The sequence below is a fragment of the Callospermophilus lateralis genome, chromosome 2 (genome assembly GCF_048772815.1).
Source record: "Callospermophilus lateralis isolate mCalLat2 chromosome 2, mCalLat2.hap1, whole genome shotgun sequence".
In the NCBI taxonomy this organism is placed as follows: domain Eukaryota; kingdom Metazoa; phylum Chordata; class Mammalia; order Rodentia; family Sciuridae; genus Callospermophilus; species Callospermophilus lateralis.
The window spans coordinates 135,101,794-135,122,680 of NC_135306.1; the positions used below are offsets into that span (position 1 = coordinate 135,101,794).

General features: G+C 34.4%; 1 protein-coding gene across 1 annotated transcript in view; it reads left to right on the forward strand.

Moving 5' to 3' along the window:
* The window catches only part of LOC143391245 (N-acetylated-alpha-linked acidic dipeptidase 2-like), a 152,946-nt gene extending 138,547 nt beyond the window's left edge, over window positions 1-14,399 (forward strand). The window contains 1 exon segment of the mRNA XM_077108686.1: window positions 14,210-14,399. Within this exon segment, the coding sequence (XP_076964801.1) occupies window positions 14,210-14,399 (190 nt within the window).
* The last annotated feature ends 6,488 nt before the right edge of the window (window positions 14,400-20,887 follow it).

A 20,887-nucleotide genomic window follows, 5' to 3' on the forward strand; every position in this document is an offset into this window, starting at 1 on the left:
TAATGGTTAAAAAAGAGATATAAAAAGATTCAAGATGTGGAAATATATTTTAATATAAAGGTTAAAAAAATGTTTCTAGATGAGATAATCTCTGTGTGGTAAAGTAAAAAGTTGTAAAATGCCATTTAAAAAAATTTTGAGGAAACTAAACTTACTTTAAAAGCTTGAGAAAAAAAAAAGGTATTTGTACATGGCAGATTGAGACAAAGCTTCTTAATGGAGTAAAAAAGGCCTTTGGTTGAAGGGCAGCCATGTAAACTAACATTAAGCGATTTAAACAGAATCTAAGCCTCGTTTAAAATAGTGAAGCTGTAGGTGATGAAAAAGTACATTTAAAAGTACAGTATAGATGATAATTAAAAGGCTTTAAAAGGTTAATTTGAAGGTGGTTAAGATGCCTTCGTGAAGGAGGAAAGATTGCATAATTCGAAGCCTAGTTAATCTTAAAAATTGGAAAGGGGTATATATCCCCCAAAGATAAACTTAAAATAACCCTTTTTACTCTAAACTTTTAAAATTTGGATTCATCAGGACTTAGTGCTGCAGAAAGGCATATGTATCCAAAAAATGTGCATAAGCCTAAAGTTCTTTGGAAAGATATTCTAACAGGACAATGGAAAGGTCCAGACCCAGTGATTGTCTGGAGTCGGGGCTCTGTTTGCGTGTTTCCACAGGGAGAACAGCAGCCGATTTGGATTCCAGAAAGACTAACTAAAACGATTTCTACAGATCAAAAAGAAGATGATTTGACTCAAATCCATAACAGCTGATATCCAGAACTCCAGCTTGGCCATTCTTACATCTGCGACTGTGATTAACCAGGATGCTTTTTTCAATATCTATTTTATTATTGCATTTTTCCACATCATAAGGTTCTATTTTTATTTTTTGAGCTCATATAAACCTAGGTTAATGGTTTTTTTTTTGATCAGTTTTATTTTTTGACTGGAGTTTTTAAACATTGCAATGGAGATTTTACCTAGGTAAAGCTACAAGGCCTTTATTATTATCTTATGTGTTGTACGTTTGTTTGCACATTTGTGTTTTGTGTTATATGTCTGTGTGTGCGTATGTCCATATTTCATATATGAGGAGTGCTCATGAGAAAATGGATCCAAATTATTATTTTTTTTATTCACGTGATTTAAATGGCTTAATTTAAATTAAGTAAACAGCTGTTAAGGATTGTTTTTAAAGGTGGTTAACAGATCTGCTTGTTTACTAATTTAAATCAGGTAAACAGCTGTTAAGGATTGTTTTTTAAGTAGGTTAACAGATCTGTTTGTTTACTTTCACCTTTCCTTTTCATTATATTTAATAATTCTTTTCAGGTTAATGTCTTTTTAGCATCATTGCCAGAATTCCTATCTTCATCCCAATGAATATAACTCAACAAGTATGCTCAATCAAGGAGTCAACTTACTTTGGGAGGAAACGGACTTTGGGAAGAGACGGACAGATTGATAGATTCCTCCCCTTTGAACTGCTTACAGAACTTGCCTGGACTATGTAACTACGTTTAGTGCAGCAAATTGTGGTAATGCTGGCATATCTTTGCTGATGGTGTCACCAGTGATCTTTGCTGATGGTGTCACCAATGATGCAATTTTTCCAAAGGAACTGTCAATTGGCTTGGTGTCGTGGCATTTCTGTATCCTCCTCCCTTCTGCTAGTGATGGTCTAAATTTGGGGGCCAATGGCTATATGCTGGACCGGCAGTCAGTGACGGGTATGATCCAATTGCAGTGGTATCAACCTAAGACAGGAGGCTGACGCCTAAAGGTCAGTTGCCTAAAGGTCAGTTTTCCGATGACGGGTAAGAACCATATGTTGAATTGGACAACCTACCAGGCGCGGTCCTTAAGCCACATTAACCTCACTCCCCCACTGGCACCAAGGCCAAATTTGGGGGCCAACAGAGGTGAGGCAAAGAACCTCACCCCCCCACTGGTGCATAGACCTATCCACAAGTATGGCTGTATGCTGGACCGGTAGTCAGTGACGGGTATGATCCAGTTGCAGTGGTATCAACCTAAGACAGGAGGCTGACGCCTAAAGGTCAGTTTTCCAATGACGAGTAAGAGCCATATGTTGAACTGGACAACCTACCAGGCACGGTCCTTAAGCCACATTACTTGTTGTTTAATTAATCAGAAGGGGGGAGATGCTGGGAGCCATCAGCCAAGTAGGTATGACAAATTCCTTGCCAGCTTACTCCCATGCTGTCTAGTGGAAGGACTTCTGAAAGGTGACCTTGCTCAAGGACCAGGGCAGGATCCAGGGCAGGATCCGTGTTTAGGGTGTTCCCCCTTTAGAATAGGGCGGTTTAGCATAATAGGAGATTAGGGTGTTCCCCCTTTAGAATTGGGCAGTTTAGCATAATAGGAGATTAGGGTGTTCCCCCTTTAGAATAGGGCGTATCCTGCTGCTGAGTTCCTCTTGAGTGCTTAGGGTCAGACAGTATATTTTGGGAGACAGAAGCCCATGCGAAGTGGATTTGGGCAGAGTAGTGGATTTGGGAGAGAGTGGATTTGAGCAGAGAACGTGGATTCCCCTAGAACGTGTTTGTAGACGGCCGGTGTGAGTTCGGGAATAAAGAATTGCTGTTTGAATCTACAAGCTGTGTGGAGACTCGTGATTTGTGCCCAGCCAGAGACTGCGGCAATAAAAAGTTGGGATACATATAGTTCAATGGTAAAACACCCCTGGGTTAGGAAGAAGGAAAAAAAAAAAAGTAAGAAGAGGAATGAAAGAAAAAAGAACCTCCTATTATTTTTTTTCCAAAATATTTATAAAGTTGTTGTAGGGGTGTTGAGAATAAAATGATTTAATTTATTATTTTGTTTTTTTCTTTTTTTGGTATTTGAAAAAATTCTGATAATTAATTTCTGGTTCTTGTGTAATTGCAAAATAAACTCTAAATATCTGCTTTTTTTTTTCGGAGAAAGCAATTGATGGTTTTCAAAGCTTGTAAAGCTGACTATTAATTCTGTCTAGAGAAATTAGGGCCACCTTTCCCTGAGAAAATCTACACAAGTTCCTTCCAAGACGGATATTAAAGCTGATATCAGAGAGAAAGGAAAGGTTCATGTGTGTTTCACTTTCCTTTGGACTCTTCACTGGTATCTACTGCCACCAAATGAGAATAAGATTGGATTATTATATGGCAATGATCTCCACAAATCCTGATGTTACTGTTCCCTCCCCTCGCCCCCCCCCCTCCCGCAAACCTTAGAACCAGAGACCCTGAAGTCAAGGTTGTTTAGAAGTTGCAAAAGCCGACAATGGACAATAGTATGCATATTTTCACAAAGAACTGGGTACTAATTTGGGCTGCTTCTAATGAATTTCCTTTCATGGCTCTAACCATGAAGAGCAGTCAACAGCGCTGCTCTCCTGCAGCGAGCTCTCCCGGGTTCCCCACCTGAAGCTTATGGCGCGCAGGCTCTGCTGGGCTTGAAGACCTGGGATTGTGGAGTCATCTCAGTTGTTTGGATGCAGTACACTAAATCTCCACTAGAGGGGGCGAGGTCTGACCGCGCTCTGGGCGCACCTAGATCCGGAACCCATCCTTCGCACTGTCCTCCTTGTTCTGCTGTTTTTTGTTTGAAAACATTGATTCCTTTCATGCATCAAATGGAATATCTAATCACGTATTTGGAAAATTTTATATCCATTGCCCATTTTAATTAAGTTGTTGTTTTGTAAGAACTCTGAATATTAAAGAATCTCAATAGGCTGTATGGTCTTCTAGATTTTGTATACATCAGCAATCCTGAGAACAGTGTCCCACTCAGAGCCAGAGCAGCATACCATCTTTGTCAGAGCAGGTCATAATTCTTTGCCCTTAGGTCATTTGATTCTCATTTTCCCCTCTGGAGAGGGTGTAAGTGAGCAGACCAGCCACACTGACAACAGTGCTAAAGGCACCAGAGATTCTCATTGTAGGGATATTCAGATTCATAATCATTAAAGGATGAATCCATTTTATGAATACCTCACAGGGTCCCAGTTGCTAGAATCAAATAAGAACTGTTACTCCAGTTCTCTGTCATAAACTGATTATAAAATTTATAACAAATTTTGTATCTGTAAATAAATAGTTTTAAAATATTTTAGGATTTTGCTCTCTTAATGACAGCTAAAAATTTGTAGGGTGCTTACTATTTTCCAGGTAATGCATTATTTCTGGCTCATTTAATATTCATAACACCTTCTGAAGTGCTAAAGTTAGGAAGGAATTAAGTTTAAAAAAGAAATTAAGCTTGAAAAAGAAAAAAATTTAAAAAAATAATTTTGGAGAGAATAAAGAGCTTAAAACTACCTGATAATGCACCTACGTCTTGAGATTAAATCAGAAATTCAAGTATAGAAGCATTTCATTAAGCTTGTCATTAATACTTCCCATTTCTGAAAACCTGCAATCAGGGTGTTACTTAAGACTGAGGAATAGAGATGGGCTTGGTGCTACATGCCTTTAATTCCGGTTGACTCAATAGGTTGAAACAGAGGATTGCAAGTTTGAAGCCAGACTCAGTAATTTTGTGAAATTCTAAGCAACCTAGTGAGAACTGGTCTCAAAATAAATAATTTTAATAGGATGCAGATATAGCCCAATGGCAAAGTACTATTGGGATCAGTTCCCAATATCTCTAACAAACAGCAAAAAAGAGTCAATGAATTGAGAACAAGAAAAAGACTGAAGAATAGTTCCGATGCTGTAGTGGAAGTAGAATCATTCATTGTGCTTCTAACATGCTGATTTCTATTACTTCATCATTCTTAGTAGTATATGACTAGGAGTGTGTGTGTATGTGTGTGTATGTGTATGTGTGTGTGTGTGTGTGTGTGTGTGTGTGTGTGTATAATTTTTCCCTATCTGCAATTTTAAAAAATCAATTCATCAGATTTATGACAGATTTTTCTCTTTATGAAATTACCTATGTCACTTTTGTTTTATGCAAACAGATTTTTGGAAAAAAGCCAAAGAAACACAAGTTGGATGAGCTTGAAAGTTTACATATATTCTATTGCTAAGCTCCATTCCAGTTGTTGGGGTAGAAACTCAGGATGAGCACAGCTAGATTCCATTATCCAATTCGGTTTTAGTTTGGGAAATGATTCAAGAATGATTGAATGATTCAAGTATTTATGAAATTGAAATAACTTTTACTTTCTTATTTGATTAGTTTGGCAAAACAGAATAGCCTCTTAATCTACTAAGAAATCTCTCTATTGTCAATATTTTAGTTTCTATTTCTTTTGTGAAAATAAAATCAGCAACCTCAACCTTGGGAAGCATTTTTTATATGTGAATTAAATTATTTAATAACTGATACAGATCCTTGATCTATTTTTCAATTGTTTAAACTGTCTTTGGAGGTCTTGTGGGAAAGCTTATTTAATTAAGATGAGAATATTCTGATAATCATTTCACACATACAAATTCTATATAAAAGTGGACGTATAGTTACAGTTTGCCTTCTACAACATATATGTCCTTTTTTAAGTATAAAGTGATAATTTTGTAAATTGAATTACTTTAGTAAATTAATTAACTTTGGAGTTTCACAGGTCATTTTTTTCATTCAAAGATGATTGATTTTCATTTATCATTGGCTCTGGATTCTTTAAGTTTCTTAGGCCCCTTTCTTTCATTTCCCCCCTAGGTCTCCCTATTGAGTATTCATGAAATCCTTGTATGTTTGAGGTAAGCTCATACATTTTCATAAATTTAGGTGCACCATGAATGTACTTGCTTTCCTTCTACCATGTGTTTGTCTTTTGTCAGTCCAGATTGTATAGAGTTCTTATGAAGCAAGCATATGTGTTTTGCCATGATGTTCAGTCTAAAAAATGTCTCCCTTTTGACTCATTTCCACTTACACTACTTTAAATTTATAAAAATAATACAAATAAAATAAACATGAGAATACCATCAGGCACATAGATGTCTATCTGTTATCACTTATACTTTGTTGATCATAAGTACATTGTAGTTGTAGATTTTAATTTTTACTTTAGTATTCTGAAGGCATGTTGAAGGATGAATCAAATATTAATTAAGATAATTTATATTTGGAAATATATAATTTCTTGTGCTATATACATGTGTATGTTTCTCTATTTTCAGAAATCAATATAAAGATACAACAAATTAAGATAGAAAGTGATTAATATGCTTTGCATTCACTTCCATACACATAGATTAAGAAACATTACTTGTTTGAGTTTTCTACCAGATTCTTTGTCATATTCAACAGCATACTTTACTTCTGTAAATAAACATGAGTAATCTTCTTCATTTCCACTCTAAATCTATTTTAATGGAATCTCTGATCACATTTCTCTGTAATGAAAAGGAAGCTCTCATCTTTCCTATGCAGGAAAGAACAAAGAGGTGACAGTTATCTGGGCCATAGCCACACAAACCTTAAATTATTTCTTCTCATGAGGAAGCAAGCTACAAAGAGGTAACAGGTTCTCTCAGCATGTTCCCATCTACTTTAGCTTTATTGGATCTGTTTATATATGTATTTGTGTGTGGCAGTCTTATTTTTGTTCTAACCTGTCTCTTTTTTTTCCACCTATGTTTTCACTGTCTATTTTATTTTTAACTTCTTTATAGTTTTATAAACTTAGAATGGAAATTTTCTATTTTTCACTTTTAAAACAATAACTTTACATGGGTGTCCACTCTTAGAGAGTCTCAGTGGGAGTGAGGCTCAATCCTTAGTGATATCTGATGATACAGATTTCTAGGCCTCACATTGAGCAATTTTGATTTAGCAGGATGGGTCTGGGTCCCCATAATCTGGGAGCCTCACCCCTGCGTAGATGGATTCAGAGAATCAAGGAACCACACTTTGAATTTTTCTTTTGTCGGGGGACATTCTGCTATTAGTATATATAGTAGCTACTCATTCATAATAATCTTCTTTCTTGTTTTAAATGCATTAAACAATTGCATTAATATTTTCAACCAAACAATTATCAACATTTTCTCAGAATTTATAGTCATAGGCAGGAATAAGTATTTGGATTATAAACATATTTACAGATCTCTATTCCACAAAAGTACTGTGCTTAGTTTGCTTATATTTTTATGATAGTAAGTTCTGTGAATTAACAAAATAGCTTCAATTATAGAAGTCAACAATACTCCAGAAAAGAAAGAAGTATTGCTTATGTCAAATCAGATTCATCTATAGAAAGTAAATTTTATTTCATTTTGATGTAAAGTGTTTAGAAAGAAAATTTTACTTAGAGTAAATTTCCTTTACAGTTAGTATGCATTATATATATTCTAAGTCTACAAATTCCAACTTATTATCTGTCTCGGATATTCTGTTCCTATGAGATTATCAGTAACAACTTAATTTTCTATTTTACAAGAGAGAAAATAATAATTCATATTATATATTAGAAATAAAACTAAGCTATTTCTCTTAGATACTTTTTTGCTATATTTACCAGTTTTCTATCTTGAACTACTACTTAGAACTATAGTATTAACCACATTTTTGCTATGGTGATATTAAAGGCATTTGGCTGAAATATTGTACAAGTTATTTTATACAGAAATATTTTCTGTATTAATATTTATAGAATATTTTATGCTGATATATTTTCTATAATAAAAGTGTTTCTTGAAAATAAAAAAAATCTTCTGTATTTATTGGAAGACACACAAATTAGTTCTTTTTAAAATTTGACATACATATGTCACTAGACTTTTGTTGAATTTTAACTTTTCAAGATCATACATACATCCTCTAACATCTCTTGATGTGCACTATTGAAATGAATGAGTGAATATAGAGTGAATTCAGTAACCTCATAGTGACTTTCCTAAGGCCCCTGACAGATACTACTGTAAGGATGAGGTCTGAATTGTGTGGAAGCTCTTGCCTCAGCCACCTAAAGCCATCTACTAAAATTTCAGCCCAAAATATGTATGGCAGATTCTCTCACTCCTGGAGAAAAAATTCCAACCTCTTTTATTCCATGGGAATGATGCGTTTGATTTAAAGACAGTTATATCTAGTTTAGAATTTAAAATAATGTTAGAATTAAGCACAACTGGATTTTCATTTGGGAGTATGAAATAGTATTTTCATTTATTTTTCAGGCAATTGTACTCTCAGAGTTGACTGTACACCTCTTCTTTACCAGTTGATGTATAAACTGACAAAAGAGGCATATAAGATCTTTCTTACTATGTTTTCTGGTGACTGGATACATGAATAATATTTTTTTCCCTTAAATTAGTGACATTTAATTTTAAGCTGGTGATGGTACGTGCTTGACTTATATAAATAACAAATAAAACAAAAATGTAATATGAAATTTGCTATATGACATAATTATGCAGATAGTGTTTCCAGCCTCTTCCTTCAATAATAGTGCCAATTATTAATTGTGCACATAGTTATAATGTATAGTAGGCCCAATGTTAATCTGACAAAGCATTTTATTTCAGGGGAAAGAACATTGAATGCAAAAAAAAAAAAAAACCAAAAAAACAAAACTTTTGTTTTAAAAAGTGTGTTCCCCTGCAACTCCTTTCATACAACATGTTCATTGGGTGGTTACTTTGTTAGGATTCAAATATCATGTTTGGCAGCAATGATGGTAAAAATACAAGACCATCAAAAAAAAAAATCTAAAGACTTCAAAAGCTAGAGAGGACACAGACTCACCAGTTTGCCCAGGCTGGTCTTGAACTCCTGAGCTCAGGCTGTCCTCTTGTCTCAGCCTCTCCAGAAGCAGGACCTGTAGGAATAGCACTGTGCATGAAACCCAAATTGTTTCTAACCTGAGGATTTTGGTAGTGGGAATTGAACCCAGAGGCACTCAACCTCTGTGTCACATCCCCAACCCCTTTTTCTATTTTTATTAGAGACAGGGTCTCACTTAGTTGCTTAAAGTCTCGCTGAGTTGCCAAGGCTGGCTTTGATCTCACAATTCTTTGCCCTCAGCCTCCCAAGCCACTGGTATCACAGGTGTCTGCCACTGCATCCACCAAATATATACAGCTTTACAGTGGCAAATATTTTGTTGCTTATGTTCCTAATCTCCAGGAATTGATTATTTTTGTAGATTTCTAGCACATATGTTGGTTTTGAGAGTAGATCATTTGATGAAAATTTGTTGGCAAAAGCCCTTCACCTGAAAGTAAAGGTTTTCCTGGGTAAATAGTTATATGAATCTTTTCTGCCATAAGATAAATTATGAATTCCTTTTCCCCCTGATTTCCATAAACAAATAATCCTTGCATATATCACCAAAAATTGGAGTGAAGTTGATAAAGGATTCTTATACTAGATTTTCTTCAGCTAATCAGCCAGCACAGCCAAGTTTTTTTAACCTATAATAGAGCACAGATGAATATAGTTGTGCAAGATTTTAGTAAAAATGTTTTTGCAATATTAGTAGTCACTACTTGTTATTGTTATATAAATTTTCATCATAGTATGTACTAAATATACTTTAAAAATATAACTTCCCATAATATTGAATAAGGGAAGTAAAACAAATAATTTACTATTTCCTCATAAATTTACTAAGAGGAACTTTAGTAACCATTAAATTGTGTTGTCCGGCAATTATTTACATTTAATATAAATATTAGTTTTTCTCTTTTCATTCATGCAACTGTAGCTTCCTTGAATTTATTTTGTTGCATTAAATATCCTTTATCTGCCTGCTTTCTTCTATGTAAGGAGACGAGGATAAAGAACCACAAGTGTAAATACTGGGTTCTGGGGGGACATGCATTTCAATTGTAACAAATGCTGCCAAACTATTTTGGTTTCTGTGATAAGCTGTAAAAATTACATGGTATATGTGCATATTTTTTTCCTTTCAGATGAATTTCAGAAACTTTTCAAGTTCTGAAAACAATTCTTGTTGGGTTGACACTGTTCTTAAAGTCTTAACTATTGTTGTTTGCAGACATGGATCTTAAGCTTTCAGACAAAAGCTACTTGCCATGCTCTGAGTGTGTCATGTTTCTTATATATACGGGAATTGTTGTACATGATCTCTCAGATGTGAATGCCATTTCTTTTTGTTCCAGATAATTCCATCTGTTTCAGAAAACTCAGTTCAAGAGTCACCTGCTTTTTGAACTCTCCTATTTGTATCTCCCTACACCCCTGCTGGAGACACTCTTGTGCTCCTAGGGTTTCCTAAGAAACAGAAAGAATGAGAAAATGGAGAGTCCATCTCTGTTCTGTAGAATCAGCTAGGGAACACCTGGCTCACAAATTTATTTTCACAGCAGATGCTTATTTGGTAAATGCTGAATGATCAGGCTGTTGGAAACACTAAGGATATACTAGCTAATAAAAGAGAGTCCTGGTTCCTATGGGACTTACAGCCCATTGGGAATCAGATAACAAAAAGACAACTATTTATTTATTTGCCAGGTGGGGAATTTAGGAAAAAAAATAAATCAAGGGTCAGTGAGGAAGAATGTAGGTAGGATAGGAGTGGAAGTAGCATGCTGTTTTAGGTAAGATGGCCAGGGCATATCTGTCAGATAAGGTAACATCTTACTAGAGGAGGAATAAGAGATGTGAGATGAGATGTGTGAAAAGGCCTTGAGGGAGTATTCTTGGGAAGAATGGAAGATAAAAATGTGGAGAGTGATGTGGTTTGTTTCATATATCAAACTATGAGGCCGTGATGAAGATGGTGGGATTTATAGAGTGAGATCAGGAGCCATTCAAGAGTTTGAAATCATTTTATGTTTTGAAAGGATCATTCCATCTAGGAAGTTAGCAGTGGTGTTTGAATCAGCAAATTACAAAGAGAAATAAAATTAAAATTAACATATATTTTTCTGTCTTTCAGAAAAATACACCTTAAGAGTTGATTGTATATCACTGATGTAGAGATTGGTACACAATCTAACAAAAAAGGTAAAAAGAAATACACATAACTTAAGAAAATCTAAGTTCTATAAATGATGTTTCCTTGAGGTGCCATTATGATGTTGAATCTTGGTGTTGTTTTATGTAGTGTATCTTGTTATTTTCATGTAACAGTCCACTCCACACAATGTCAGATCTAACATGTTGCCTACACACTACTTCATCTCCCCAACACCACATTGACGTGGCCATTATGTAGCATTATGTGTACTATTTCCAGTTTGAATTGAGGAAACAGCTTGAGGAGTGATAGCCACCCTATTCACCCAATGTGTACAGTTGCTTAACCACATCTTTATCTTTAAGCCCTTAATTTTACAACTGTTTTCTCCTTCTTAATATAGTGACATGAATTCTTTCAGGATTCAGAAAGAGCCATATTCTAAATGATGGAGGCAGAGTATGCATACAAACAACAAATCATTTTGGGGCAGAGGCTAGGTAAAAACTAAGCAAATTCCTTTTCAACATTTGCCTTGGACTCCAATCCCATGGCTGCACTGAGCCTGACTGATAGTTCAATGTTATCTTAATTCTCACAGCACAGAAGACAGTGAATTTGGTAGAAAGGTGGGTACCTACATTTCTATAGGACAGTAATCTGTTTAACCCTCATAATCCATAACTTTCATCCTAATCCAAGTCAGTTAAAATGAAGGGGGTTTGGCATGACAGAGTTTTGTTTCTGCTAAATGTCTGAAAGTCACCTGAAATAAATGGAAAGAAAATAATACAGACAACAGAAAACAGGTTCACTGAATAGAATTACCAAGTAAAATGTGATTTCCAAGAAAAACACAATTTCCTTGAAGACGAATATAAGTTAGAATATAGATCATTAAGCTTTAGTTTCAAAAGCATGAAATTTAACCATGTAACTTCTAAAAAATGTAAAAATATTTATTAATCTACCATTTATGGCCTTCATAATTTGCCTGGAGTCTTATAAATTACCATGCAAAATATAGTATATGAAACCCAGTATTTCATGAATTTCCACTATTCAAATAATTCACAATACATGCTAAGGAAACTTGGCTATCATTTTGTTTGCTAATTGGATTTGTGGCCTCAAATTAGAATCACAAAAAACATTGCTATCTTGGTGAAGTTTAAAGTGTGCAGTGCTTGAAAAATTTTAATTTTGTAGTTTCTTTGCAGAGAATGATTTCAGTATTTCAAATTTTGCTGAAAAAGTATTTAATGGAGAAAAATATATTATATATATATAATATATTTTTCTCCATTAATATTATATATATTATATATATATATAATATTTTTCTCCATTAAATACTTTTTAATAAAAAATAATTATATAACTACTTATTTAATGTATATATACATTAAATACTTATATATATATATTAAATAGTAATATATATATTAAATATTAATATATACATATATATACACATTTTGGAGACTAATGAAGTTTTACTATTTCTTATATGAAGTTTGATATAAAATTGTAAACTTGAGTGAAATAATTGTTTTTCATGCTATGTAAATTTAACTTATATCCCTGTAAACTATTGCATATTAATTTCCTTTTTAGCCCAGTATTATTGAGGATTATGAATGATCAGCTGATGCTTCTGGAACAGGCATTCATTGATCATTTAGGGTTAACAGACAGACCTTTCTATAAGTAAGAAAGAAAATATTACACTTCAGTTTAATATTACATTTTTAAAATGTTTTGCACTGTGGAAAAAAATATCAAAATTGATTTCTTGCAAGCTAATAGAATATTTTATTTGAAAATGTTTGTAGTGATAAATATACTATATTGAGTTTCCAAATAATGTAAGAATCATTAAGAATCATTTCTTAAATATCTTTATTCTTAAATATCAAATCTTTATTTTTAGCATTTTTTTGTGTCTGATTATAAAAGAATTAATTTTAGGAAACGTAAGAGATTCATTAAGAAAAAAACAGAAAACAAAAATCTCTCCAATTACAATAAAATATAAAATCAAGTTTATATTTTCTTACACATGATTTTAACCCCTGTTCTATTTTAAATGTTTTCTTTGTATATATGCCAGATAATTATAAATTCAATAAACATGCATAATATGTAATAAATGTTTTTATTTCTTCCCCAAATTTGTCATTAAAAGTTTTTCCCCCTAATTTTTGACAAATGTGCTTATTTCTGATAGGTACCCACCCACTGCCCCCAGGTTGCCCATACTGTGAATAATGCAAAATGGGTGATATTATGAATAGCCAGAAGTGGTGCCAACTTTCCCTGGAGGGATTATCAAAGGGTCAGAAGTTGTGAGAAAATAGTCATGCAAACAGGGTGACTATTTTGCCAATGGTAGCATGGTTGTGCCTCTTTAACACTTTACCTTGTTACTTTGCAACTTATCCTCTTTCAGGGCTAGCACATGACCTGGCTTAGCCCTTTCAATGAAAGTCTTCTTTCTAGGTCTTCTAAACATCACAGATAGTTTTTAATGATTCTTCATGCCTTCAGCTAAGCATTAACTCACATATAGAATGTGAATTTTTAAAGAAGAGAAAAAAATTGGTTCGCTGGTTATAAATGGGGATTTAATTACCATAGCAGTGTTATAAGGTCAGGGACAGTGTGGTGTCATAAAACTCAGTTCTTATTTCCCATGCTCATTGAGACAAATAATTTAATTGTAGTCAGTTTCCTCCTCTGTAAAATACTAATGTCAACTTTGTAGAATTCACTTTTAAGAATTAGAAAAATTGGTCAGGTGTGGTGGCTCACACCTATAATCAGCAATTTGGGAGGCTGAGGCAGGAGAATCATAAGTTCAAGGCCAAACTCAGCAATGTAGTGAGGCTGTAAGCAACTAAGTGAGGCTCTGTATTAAAATAAAAATTACTAATAATAAAATGAAATGAAAAATGGCAGGGGATGTGGCTTGGTGGTAAAAGTCCATTGGGGTCAATCCTCAGTATCAAAAAAAAAAAAAGAATTACAAAATTGTAGTAAATTCTTAAAGAATACCAAGTATAATCTATACCAGGTAATCAGCAGTTGTTTATCCTTGTTACTACTGGTGTTAGCTCTGAACCACTTTGAGCTTTCTATTTAAAGTAAAATAGTTAATACATATTTCATAGACTAGTCTTTAGAGACTAGTGAACTTGTAAATTTGCTTGCCATAGGTCTTATTCAAAGTATAAATTTAGAAATATGAGATCCAAGATTGTATGGTGCTCCTCTTTCTTTCTTGTATGTCATTTGTGCAACTAACAGCAAAATATTTTCTTGACAGGCAAGTCATCTATGCTCCGAGCAGCCACAACAAGTATGTAGGGGAATCATTCCCAAGAATTTCTGATGCTTTGTTTGATATTGAAAGCAAAGTGAACTCTTCCAAGGCCTGGGAAGAAGTGAAGAGACATATTACTATTGCAGCCTTCACCATGCAGAAACTGGCAGAAACTTTGAGAGAAGTAGCTTAAGAGAATTCTTTAGAATCCCCAGGTTGAATTGGTATGCTATATCCATGAGTGTCTTGATAAATTAAGAAATAATAGTGGGAGGTTTTGTATATGTGTGTGTGTGTGTGTGTGTGTGTGTGTATGTGTGTGTGTGTGTGTGTGTGTGTGTTTACTTTGTTCTTTGTTTTACTTCTTGAATGTGTAACAACCCCAAAAGCAACATGACCTCACAAAGTGGCCATCTGCAGCTGAGGCAGTCCCTGAAGATTTGACAGCTGAAGGCTCTCTGCAGGCAGGGAATCTTCCCTGCAGCTGAAGCAAGATAGTCTTCATTGAAGGGGAATCACAGCAAATAGAGTTTACTTCAGAGTGAAATGCTGAAGGGAAAGGGGCACAAAACACAAGATCAAGAAGAAAAAGGAATGATGAAGTCCTAACAGTAGAGTATGTCCATGTCTTTTTTAAAGTAGATGATATTCAATAGTAAATAACTGCATATTTATTTAAATTCCATTGGGTACATAGAAAAATTATGTAAGTTGCTTCTACAATATTAATATTTATATTATATTAGAAATAACTTTCTCTGCAGATACTTGAAAAAATTTTAGATGTCCATGTTAAATATATGAATAGGTACATTGCTTTCAAAGTCAATTTTGTGACTAGAGTACCAAAATAATTAAAAAAAGGTTGGAAGATCACTGATTTAACCCAACAGTTTATTTTACAAATCAGAATGTTGAGACTCCAAGATGTCTTGTACATAATTATCTTAATAACTGAACCAAATGACACAAGCCATTTTCCTCCTGGTAGTTGTGAAGACCCATTATGTTATTATTTGTGAACACAACTCTAAAGAGAGTAAAGCTGTCATCAAGGGCTCCTTTAGCTAGGGTGCCTTATCCTTGGACTGAATGCAGCAGTGTATATATTTATAAGTGTTTTTCCAGGGCAGTACTTTTATATGTTCTGAAAAAAAAGACAGAAAAAAATATTATTTAATTTGTATGTCTCTAGCCCAAATTAGCTTCACCTGAAATTCACTTCTCCTTGTGTGTCTTATTTAATGCTCATATTTTTCTGAACCTTTTGCATGTTCTTGATTCTTTCCTTTTTCAAAGATATTGAATATCCCTCATGCAGGAAACCTGTATATTTCATAATAAATTATTCTTGATCTCAACAGGGAGATCTAGTGTATGTTAACTATGCATGACCTGAAGACTTCTTTAAACTGGAGAGGGACATGAAAATCAATTGCTCTGGAAAGATTGTATTTGCTAGATATGGGAAAGTTTTCAGAGGAAATAAGGTAATATCATCTCTTTCCTTTTCCTCCAATATGAAAAGGTATAATGCAATATATCTAAAATCTCCTTACAACCTTTCAAAGACTACGATCCTCTTACAATCTGTAAATGTCCACCTTAAAGGGACGACATCCTTACTAGCTTATGGGAAGTGGTTTTAAACTGGGCCACTGGAATTGGCCAGTGTTTGGCCAGGGTGAGCCGAATAGATTTTTCTGTACTTCCAAGTTACCCATATGGCCTACCTAGAAATGCATACTATATTTGTTGTTTCAGTAATTTTGTTTTAAATATTATGTCTAAAAATATTTACTGAAATAAATTTAATATACATTGTTATTATAGATATTAAGAGAAAATAAAATTCACATAGTAGTTTTTAAATTAATGTCACTTGACTTTTTCATTTTTAAAAATCTTTTTTGGGAAAATAAATTAAAAAATATTCACTTTCAACCATAGAACTGGGAGGAATCTGCCCGAGGAGTCTACTTGCTCTACATACTTCCAGAGCATCAAAAGGAAACACCAAGTACTCACTACCAGTATCTGGGTATTTTCCAAATCTGTTCTGAGAACTGATCCATTTTTAGAACCTGAAGTAGAAAAAAGAAAAAGGTACTTCTCTGAATAAGTTCTTTGTTGTAAGCCTAATGAGAAAGGCTTGAACATAAAGCTCAGTTACTCATTTACATGTAGTTTTGAAAATTGTTACTACCAAATCTGGGGCAACCAATTAACATAAGAGAAGTACACTCTATTTCCTAGGTTACATTTACTTGGGTGACTGGAACAGAACACCAGAAACCAGTATATAAACAATATTAGCATCAAATATATGAATGCTGATACTAAGTGGGGAAAATATAGAATATCAATAGACTCACCTGCTCAAGTGAGTTTTGCTATCAAATAAGTTCAGGCTATATAGGTTTTATTGTCAAGTACATTTACCCTAAATTCATAGTTCACACAGATTTTTTTTTTTTTTTTTTTTGCTTTTACCATTGACCAGAGATAGGAGAAGAGAAAATTTTATGACATCTTTAAATGACAAGGTAGAATCTAGAACCCCAGAAAGACAACTGTCTTTTTTAAAAAAATATTTTTGTTAGTTGTAGGTGGACACAATACCTTTTATTTTATTTATTTTTATGGGGTGTTGAGGACTGAACCCAGGGTCTTACAGGTGCTAGGCGAACACACTACCACTGAGCTATGACCCCAGCCCAAGACACTTGTCTCTGTTGCTGCATGATGATAGCAGTGATGGATGTGAAGGAGTATCTCCTACATGCCAGCACTGTACATGCCTCAACAACCCCGAAACCCAGGAGGCATTATATCTGTTGGCAGGGGAAGAAACTGTGACTAGAAGAGGTAAGCTCTCTGCAAGAGATAAACAACTACTTAGCAGGGAGTGGGATTTTAATTCAGGTACTCTGGCTGCAGAGTCTGTGTACTTGTGCTGAAATGCCACCTTGTAAAACATTAACAAAAAGAGCTCAATTATTTTATGTGTACTCAACTATCTGAACATGTTTACAAAAATGTGTAATCATTTAGTTTAGGTAGTTGCAAATTAACTAAATTTGCATAAATTAGTTGGCCAAAGCATCTTTGTCATTTACATATTTTCTCTTTATCTGGGTTTTCCATCAAATCCTGGATTCCTCTGAAGCTTATGTACTGTTTTGCTTTGTAAGCCTTCTGAGAATATGGTACATGGTCATAGATTGTTTGCTTTTTAAAAAAAGAATATACATTACCATATAGTAAAACCATATGAATCTGTCTATGGTTTTTCCACCTTTTTATTCTCAAGTTTAAAAAAATGCAACTTCTTCCAAATAAAATGAGATTAACTGGAATGTTTCTGTTGATTATCTTCACATTTAAATGATGGGATTTTGGGGGAACCCATGTTATCCTTTGGAAGCTAGCATTTATTCAACTCCTGGGGTGCCTTTAAGTTTACCACTTCCTTTTAATTTTAGCTTCTACTATGGAATAGTTCTAACATATCCAAAGCAAAGATTGTCACCAAAATATTGTCAAACTTGTTTCATCTATCTATCACCCCCCTTTTGTTGAAAACATCGCCCCCTACACTGCATATCATTATGTCATTTTGCCCAAGAGAATAATAAGTTTTTGAGATTAAGTTTCTTATTAGATAATTTCAAAACCTGGTGTCGGGGGGGGGGAGGGAAACACAGACCTAATTTGTCTTAAACCTGAATAAATGTCAGAATATTAATTTGCAGTAAAATTTATATGCAATAAAATGCATAGTTCTTAAATTCAGTTCAATGAATTTTTCTATTTTAAATTTTGTTTTCGCAGCACTGGGAATTGAATGCAGGGTCTTATGGTCTGGTTCATGTGCCAGGCAAGCACCCTATACTGAATCATGTCTCCAACCCCAGTTCAATGAACTTTGAAAATTGTATGCATTCATGTCACCCAAAATTAAAGGACATTTTTATCATGTTCAGAGTGTTCTCCTATGCTCTTTCCCAGTCAATTTGCACTTCATCCCCCCAAAGCAACCACATTTTGATATCTAGCATCGTACATTAGTTTGCCTCATTTTGATGTTCATATAAATGGAATCAGACAGTAGATGCTCTTTTTTGCTTCACATATTTCTCTCAGATTTTTCTATGTTATTTTGCATAACAGTAACGTGTTCCTTTTAACAACGGAGTAGCATTCAATTTTTAGATTATACAAGAATTATTTATTCACCTGTGGTCAGAAATTTGCTAGATGATGTAAATGTGGCTGATTTAAACAATTTTGTAAGGTTTTTCGTGCACATATTCTTTCATCTTTTTAAGGTAAATATCTAACAGTGGAATTGCTGTGCCATAGTGCACATTTCTGCTTAAGGACCCTTTCAAAAAAATCATCCCAAGTCATTGTCTAATGTATATTCTTAAAAGGAATGTAGGAGAGTTTAGTTGCCTTATGTTCTTGCTAACATTTGGAATTATAAGTTTTCTTTAACCAATTCCAATAGATCAAAATGAGAATGCTTTCAATATTATTTATAGAGATCTACTTGAAAGGAATGGAGATTTTATTGGAAATGGTTTCTTTTTTGTTGTTGTTGTTTCAGAATATGCTTACAGGCATGATATTACAGAAGCTGTTGGTCTTCCAAATATTCCTGTTCATCCAATTGTATTATGATGCACAGAAACTCCTTGAGTAAGTTTGCAAGAATAAGTACTTGACTACTTGGGTATTTCCCATGATCCATAGTTTTATCTTCATTTTTTTTTTTCTGTATTGATTGTCTCTGAGATGGATAGAGCATGTGATTGTATCATGATTTTATAGAATAAGGTTCTGTTCTGGAATTTACATTATATGATTTACATTATATGAGGTGGGAGAGAGAGAGAGAGAGAGAGAGAGAGAGAGAGAGAGAGAGAGATTGATTGATTTTAGGTGGGTACTTAAAGTGATCAGCTAATGTAAGTCAGTCTGGAAAGGCTTTACACATTCTTCTTTGTACCAATATTGAACTTGCTCAAATGATTGAGAAAGTTGTTTTTAAAATAAAGATCACACTCCTCTCATTTTGTAATGTGTGTCAGAAAAAACTGAGCCTATATTTTCCATATCTAGTTTCATGTTGCAGGAAGTTTATAGAAAGATTAGGCACAACTCAACCTAACAAGAAGGGCTATCCACAGCCCTTTTATGTTTTTTATTCTCTCATCAAAAGAGAAAAATAAGTCTCTCTTGTCTACTTTTTTCCTCTTGCCCCCTCCCCCTATACTTTTGGTTTCCAAAACATGGATTCACAGGCCTTGAAAGACTTTCAAAGTTAACTCACATGCTCCTCTTTCATGAATTACTTCTTATAACTCATCACCATAGACTGTGGGCACAGTTTTTGCTGACCCGGCCTCTGCCTCTGCTGGGAAGAAGCCCAAATGCCCAGGTGCTGACTTGAGTGTAGAGAAATAGCAGAGAAGACATATTACAGGACCAACCTCATCCTCAAGAAGCTAACCTACTTTGCAAGTGAGGCCAGATCTCACTCAGAGAGCAGCTCTGGGGAGCAGCTCTGCAGGACACATTGGGAGACAAAGGGGCTCTTCTGTAAGGTCAACAAGAGCCTGCTCTGTTCACCCTGCTCTGAATCACCCAAACATTCAGTTCACAGCTACGGTCCAGTGTCATGTGTGGTGGAGGGGTACAGGGTGAGTGATGGCCATTAAGTAATTTAGATCTTGTAGTGTACAGATGAGATCAAAAGATGAGGACCTATGATAATGGGGCAAATGGTCATGCAGATAGAGGTAGTGGTTTTTCAGTATAAATTTCAAGATACAAGTGCTTCAAATGCTTCCCAGTTTTGATACTATGATCATAACTAAGTTCAATGCTCATGAAGGAAAGTTCCATAGTAAGATTGTCCAATAAAGGATATGGTGCCCATTCCATTCTAGCTAATTAGCAAATAGAAGCAAGAGAATCTCAAGTTTCAGGAAAATCTGGGCAACTGAGCAAGCACTAGCATTTTGATTGTTTGTTTGTTTAAGAGGCTGGGGATATAGCTCCTGATAAATGCTTGCCATGTGTGCAAACTTGGGTTCAGTCTCCAGTACTTAAAATAAAAATAAATATATCATTCAAATGTATAGAATTGGGGTGGCAGTAGGGCAGATGGCTAGCACTAGGAACATGGGTTTATTTTACTGCAGGCAGGACCCTTTCATCCTAAAGTTATGTAAAAACTGCCTTCTCAGGAAATGGACTTATTATCTATGATATATTCAAACTCTTATTGTTTTTAATTATTTAGTTTTTAATTTTTTTTCTAATATTCCAAATAGTAAAATTAATTTATATTGATTTGTAAAAATATGACTCTTCTAACTCGAGATTGCTCTTCTCCAAACACTACTTTTTTCCAGTACACAAAGGATGAAACCTATAAGACTGTCTTCACTCACACTAAAGCCTATGGTTATTTTTCAGGAAAAATGTTTAAAGGAAATGGATCCTTTATAGAAAATGACTCAGGAGATGTAAGATAATCTAAATGAAGAAGTTGGAAAATCTCAGTCCTTTGTGGCAAGTATGAAAAGGTTTTCTCTGTTTTTGTGCAGACAAAAATGATCCTATCAGGTCAGTTTGAGTTGCCATTGGAGGATAGCATTTTCCTCTCAG